This window comes from Chionomys nivalis, chromosome 14, assembly GCF_950005125.1.
Source record: "Chionomys nivalis chromosome 14, mChiNiv1.1, whole genome shotgun sequence".
NCBI classification, from domain to species: Eukaryota; Metazoa; Chordata; class Mammalia; order Rodentia; family Cricetidae; genus Chionomys; species Chionomys nivalis.
The window spans coordinates 44,882,678-44,889,401 of NC_080099.1; the positions used below are offsets into that span (position 1 = coordinate 44,882,678).

The 6,724-nt window shown below is 42.9% G+C and overlaps 1 protein-coding gene across 1 annotated transcript; it reads right to left on the reverse strand.

Annotated features, from left to right (window-relative positions):
- Positions 1-222: 222 nt before the first annotated feature.
- On the reverse strand, positions 223-3,446 carry LOC130886583 (protocadherin beta-11-like). The gene has a single exon (XM_057788526.1). The coding sequence runs from the start codon at positions 3,165-3,167 to the stop codon at positions 762-764; it is 2,406 nt and encodes an 801-aa protein (XP_057644509.1). The 5' UTR covers positions 3,168-3,446; the 3' UTR covers positions 223-761.
- Positions 3,447-6,724: the final 3,278 nt, after the last annotated feature.

Genomic DNA, 6,724 nt, shown 5'->3' on the forward strand with positions numbered 1-6,724 from the left:
ATCTCACAAGCTCGTTTTCTCCTATCTAAACTACTCTTTGTGTGCCTGTGTACACCTGACTTACATTCTGACCTTGTGACATTAGTAAGACATTAGTAAAATTAAGGCCTCATATTCCAGGATTCTGTAAGTGGCCACAGTATTCATGTGCCTTCCAGAATGCATACGGCAGAGTTATTAAAAAGATCATCACTGTCCCCGCTTGTTTATTCTGTGCTGTCTTTTATCTGGGAACCTATCACTGAGCCATCCCCAGACCCACTATAGGCTCCTTTTCAGTGGGCCTAATGGTTGGATCACAGTATAGATTTTCCAATATATCAATATACTGAACAGTAACAAACCTTCAAACATAACATCTAAACTAGGATGGTTTTAAAATAACTTACTTGAAAATAGCATCCACAATAATAAGCCTCAAGAAAAAGCACAAAAAGAGAGTCAAGGAAAGATAACGCCTGAAGATTTCAACTACTTCTGAAGTGGTCTGTTTATTTCATCAAAGCAAAGCGGAGGTAAAAGTGTGGCTGGGAAAGACAGATGGGGTGGTTTTGTGGGGTTTAAGGAAGTAAGTTCTTTTACCAGTTAGGATATCCTACAGAGCAGGCCATAGTTTAAACATTACCATCTTATTATAAGCACTGATATAAAATGAAAAGAGGGAGGGACATAACTAAATGCAAACACTAGGAGATTTGAAGATCATGCAAATTGGGAGAAACACATATTGTTTTGAGATAGTTATAAAATGAAATACAGCATCAGCTGCTGTCATTAAATAACCCAAAACTATTGCGTAAAGTAGGACTTTCCTCCATTTCTTTCCTGGGGAACTGGAGTGGTAGATTGGGAGAAACTGGCTTCAGGAATTTGAACTCATTTGTGCCAGTACCTCCCATTAGACACACCTCATACTGGTAGCTCTGTGACAAGGTCCCCGATCCACTGATATCCACCAGGTGTCCAGGAAAGTGTCCATCAGGCACAGAACGGCCACCCAGAGAGGCCGCTCTGGCCCTTCTGCACAGCCTCACCCCCACGGACAGCAGCACAGATAAGAGAAAGACCGAAGACACAGACGCTAAGGCAATGACCAGGTACAACGTGAGTGCGTCCTCATCTTGGGCGGGATCGCGCACCACCTCCGGTAGAGGCAGAAAGGGCTGAGAGAAGCCATCCACCAGCAGCACATGCAGAGTGACACTGGCAGATCGCGGAGGATCGCCATTGTCCTTGACCAGCAGCAGCAGCCTGTGCTTGGGTGCATCGCGCTCACTCAACAGCCTGGAGGTGCGCACCTCGCCATTGTGAGCCCACACGCTGAACAGTCCGGGCTCCGTGGCTTTGAGCAGCTGGAACGACAGCCAGGCGTTCTGACCAGAGTCGCGGTCCACAGCCACCACCTTGGTGACCAGGTAGCCAGGTTCTGCCGCCCTGGGCAGCAGCTCTGTGAAGGGCGCAGAGGCGTTCTGCATAGGGTAGAGCACGAAGGGAGCATTGTCGTTGGCGTCCAGCACCAGCATGCGCACCAGCGCCTGGCTGCTGAGCGCAGGCGAGCCTTGATCTGTGGCGCCCACATGAAACTCAAAGGTCTTTAGGGCCTCATAGTCCAGCGCCCTGAGCGCGAACAGCTGCCCATTGTCGGCATTGATGGAGATGAGCGAGGCGAGATCCAGCTGCGGGTCGTGGGTGGGCAGCAGCGAGTAGGTGATGTGGGCATTGGAGCCTGAGTCTGAATCTGTGGCTCTGATGGTGCCTATGTGCAGGGCGGGACTGTTGTTCTCCTGGACAAACAGGGTGTAGGAGCTTTGATTGAAGGCGGGGGCATTGTCGTTGACGTCAGACACCTGCACTGTTATGGTGTGCTGGGTCGTGAGCCTGGGTGTGCCCATGTCGCTGACTGTGATGGTGAGGTTGTACTCAGCTCTGCTCTCTCTGTCCAGCGCTCCCTCCGTTTCTAAGTGGTAGTAATTTTCAATTGACGACTTTAGCGCAAACGGGAGGTCCTCTGGAATAGAACAGACCATTCTGCTGTTCTCTCCTGAGTCCTTGTCTTGGATACTAAAAACCATAACTAATGTCTCTGGGGTGTTTTCTGGGATTGGACTGGTAAATGATGACACAGAAATTTCCGGAGAATTATCATTCACATCCATCACCTGAATTCTTACTGTAGATTTCCCAAAAAGTCCTCCTCGATCCGTAGCTTTAATGATTATTGAGTAGGATTCGGTTGTTTCAAAGTCCAAATAGCCTATTAAGCTTATTTCTCCAGAGTTTTTATTGATTGCAAATGTCTTTTGAATATCCTCTGATGCATGAGAAAAGGCATAGGATACTTCACCATTAATTCCCGAGTCTAGATCCCAAGCCGATGCAGTGATAACCAGTGAGCCAAGGATGCTATCCTCTGGAATCTTCACTTCATAGAACATATGCTCAAACTCAGGGGAGTTGTCATTAATATCTATCACTTCCACTCGAACCAAGGCAGTCCCAGACCTGGGCGGAGTCCCACCATCCAAAGCAGTGAGGATGAGACTGAGCTCCGGCTGCTCCTCATAATCCAGTGCCTTGTCCAAAACTAACTCTGGGTATTTCCTGCCATCAGGATTAACTCTCATCGTAATGTGGAAATGAGAGCTCTGACTTATCACATAGTTTTTCACAGCATTGGTTCCTACATCTAAATCTGCCGCACTTTCTAGTAGGAACACAGCACCAACAGGGCTATTCTCCGGGATTTCTAGAACCATTTCCTTTTCCAGGAATATGGGGGAATTGTCATTGATATCCCTTACCTGCAGCTCAACTTGCAAAATCTGTAAGGGATTTTTCATTAACACCTGGAAATGCAGCACGCAGGGCTCGGTGGAGCCACACAGCTCCTCTCTGTCTAGCGGTTCGCTTAGGAGCAAATCTCCTGTATTTATATTCAATTGCAAAGGCAGTTTGTTATCCTTAGAGACCACTTGAGCCCTCCGTGAAGACAGCTCACCCACCTCGAGTCCCAGGTCTTTTGCCAAATTGCCTACCAAGGCCCCACTCAGGGACTCCTCCACCACTGAAAGTCTCCCAGGCTCAGCGTGTGCTTGAGACATTCCCAGCAAAACAAAGAGAAGCAGGACTTGCCTTGTCTGCAGATGGCTTCCTCCTCCGTTCTCCATAGCTTCTTTCCAGCAGGCTTCTGAAAGAATCACTTCTGCTCTGTAAGATGCGCCCCTTGATCTGTCCACAGAATCCTTAGAATCCGAAGGATAAACGGTTTCTAGGTAGCACCTTCACGACTTGCTATTTCTTCCCAGTTTTCCGTGCTCAGTGGGGCTGAGGGTCCTTAGCATTTAAATGTAATTTTTTTCTGTAACATTATCCTGCAGCGCCACCATGTGTCTTCTCAGATTTTCACAGTTTGATGAATGCTACCAAAATTCCACTTACATCGAATGTCCCACAGAGACAAATATTTATTGTTTATGTGGTTATTAGTATATTTTCCATCAGCGTTCTCTGTAATTTATGATGATGTTACTGTTTGTTTTAAAGCACGTGTTAAGTATCTCAGGAATATAACATTGTTAAGTTTAACTCATCCCTTCCCACTAGGCCTTCCTTAGTTGGAAAGGAAAAGTAAAAGCGTCCATGAGAAGTGTTAGAGGTAATCTTGGTTTATGAAACTGGGTTAGCCAGGAGAGGGTACACATTAAGAAACATATTGTTTAAACTCATAGTTTTGTTTCATTTTCTTGCAAGTGACAAAAATTCAGTAAGTGGTTCACAAATGTGGTGTTTTATGAAAAGTATACTCTTACTCCTAACACTGATCTCCAAGATATTCTACTGACATAGAAGTTCAGGGGCAAAAAAAAAGAAATTTGCTTTCCTAAAGAGAGTGAAAATTTAACAGTGGATGACACCAAATAATGCCATGTTCTGGCTAATGAAGCACTCACTACACAGTTACACAAATACAGCATCATAGGGAGAGCTTTTAGTCACAGAGCTTGAATACTACCCTTTTATTGTTTAACCCCAAAGAGTATCATCTCTGAAACGAGGGAGTGTCCCTAACTGAAGTAACGCTTGCCACTAAAGGAGGAAAGTGTTGGGAGCAGATACTAGATGCTCATCAGCTATGTCTACTATTGAAAGTTGCAAAAGTACCCAGCAATGGATGAAATAGTTGTAGTTGAGAAATACTGTTTGAACTGAATTTTGAAGAATTTAAGTTCTATATATAGCTGAAAAAGGAAATGAACCAACACAAAAGATAGAAACCGAAAGGTAGGTGTGCAGTTATTCTTCCACCTTTGAAATACCCATCAAGTGGACAGGGAAGTAGCAGTTTTGAGAACTCACAAAACTAATGTGCACACATGAGTTTAAAGATAGAAAACAGATGGGAGAAACTTACTACAAAGTTCTAGGAAATGGCTAAAAGTCCATCACTGGAGTTAGGGCAAATGGCAGGTTTGTCTCTCATAATACCATTCACATTCTAGATTCAGAAAAACTGGAAGTTTAAAGTTAATCATGAGATGAACAATTTATTATTTGAAGGTGTATTTACAGTAGTGTTGAATTCTCTGTTCGCTGTTTCTACAGAGATAGCAAAGTCACTCAAGGTAAAGAATGGATACTTGATTTAGAGAGATGAGCAAACTTTCTCTAGTCTTTGGCACATAAGTACTGCTGAACAAAAGTATGACATTAAACTAAAGGAAAGGAGAACTTGAGAGTTTTGAGTGGTGAGATTTCAAGTCTCTTCTGAAGCGATGCTCTCAGACTGTGGAAAACAAGGTCTATTGCAGACACATGATCCCACACCATAGGCAGTCCAGAAGGCTAAGCTGGAAAGCAAGAAAGCACAAATTCTTACACTTGCCAATGTTGTGGGTCTGCCTACATAATACCCGTGGTCCCAATACTCAGGTGGAAGAGTCACAAAGATTGCACATTTTAAGCTACCCTCTACTAATAGTTGAGACCCTGCTTCAAGAGTTAAAAAGAAAAGAGAAAAGATTAGGGGACTTAAATGTCCCATACAAACTATATAATTTTGGTAAATTCTTCAACTTCTTTGACACATTCTTAATTTTTAAAGTGACTATAAAGCATGAATAATGCTATTCAAGTATATCTTTGGGATATATTCTAAGAGGGCAAATTACAGATAAGAAAGCATTGTATTTCCAATGAATACTGCTTTAAAAATTTAGCAGAACCAAAAAATGTTCTATAAGTATTTATATGCCAAAAGGAAAGCTTACATACAAAGATCAAATGATTAGATGAGCAGTGAAGGAAAGTAGAGCCAGAGGCAAATAGGAAATAGAAAGGGTGAGATGCTTAGGATTTTACAGAACCAGTCCAGTTGGTCAAATATTTAATCAAAATTTTTAGAAAATACAGGAAAGAAATTATAGCAAAATAAAATGAAATTTTCTCTGAATTGAGAGTCTAAACAGTGACAGAGTAAATCCTTGTGAAAATGTTAACAAATAGTTTCTGCTATGGCATTTTCAGACTACTGAGGGTAAGTTTTCCAATGCTTCCAGAATGAATGGAAAAAATATTGCAGAAAATGAGGCAGTCTTTAGAATGGAATTTTCCTTATGAAAGATGAGTCTACACAATTAAGAAAAAGAAAAGTATTGTAAGGAACCCGCTTGTTTGTTCCCGACTGCTGAGCCCCCAAATAATCACACAGAAACCATATTATTTGTAATACAGTTTGGCCAATAGCTTAAGCATATTTCTGGCTAACTAATATCTTAAATTATTCAATCTCCATTCATCTGTGTATCACAACAAGGATTTGCCTTACCGGGCAAAGTTCCAGTGTTTGTCTTCTGCAGGGCTACATGGCTTTTATACTGACTCTGCCTTCTTTCTCCCAGCATTCAGTTTAGTTTTCCCCACCTAGCTAAGTTCTGCCTTCCTAAAGGCCAAAGCAGTTTTTCTACTCATTAACCAATAAAAGCAACACAGACAAAAGGACCTCCCACACCAGAAAAGTGCTTTTTAATTCTGAGGGAGAAAATTTCAAACTGTACTTTTATACCCAAACAAACTATCAATCAAATGAAAAGATTGCTGCATTATGTAAAGTACTAAAAGTTATTTTTTTTATAAAACTACCTCTGCATCTATTTTAATGAAATTAGGTTCCAACAAAGTAAGAAAGTAAACTCAGAAATGATATTGGGCTCCATAAAAGGTGGGCAGTGTGCGGCAAATATTAAAAGCATGACATCCTCACCACTATTGCTAGGGGCCTTAGCTGGAGTCGCCATTGTGGAGAGCCTGCCTGAACTGCTCATCTACTGTAATCAGATTGGTGACTACCATAACTGTCATCAGAGAGCCTTCATCCAGGAGCTGATGGAAGCAGATGCAGAGATCCATAGCCAAGCACCAGGCCAAACTCTGGGTGTCCTCCTGAAGAAAGGGAGGAGGGATTGTATGAGCCAGGGCAGGTCAAGGTCATGATAGAGGAACTCACAGAGACAGATGACCTGTGCTAGTGGGAGATCATGGACTCTGGACCAACTGTTAGGGAGCCTGCATGGGACCAACCCAGGCCCTCTGCATGTGTGTGACAGTTATGTAGCTTGATCTGCTTGTAAGGCTCCTAGGAGTGAGATCATGACCTGTCCCTGGTGCTTTGCTGGCTTTAGGGGACTTGTTTGCCATACTGGATTACCTTACCCAGCCTTAATGCAGG

Bases quoted from the DNA above. Each gene is read 5' to 3' on its own strand.
- LOC130886583 (XM_057788526.1), bottom strand. From the start codon at position 3,167: ATGGAGAACGGAGGAGGAAGCCATCTGCAGACAAGGCAAGTCCTGCTT.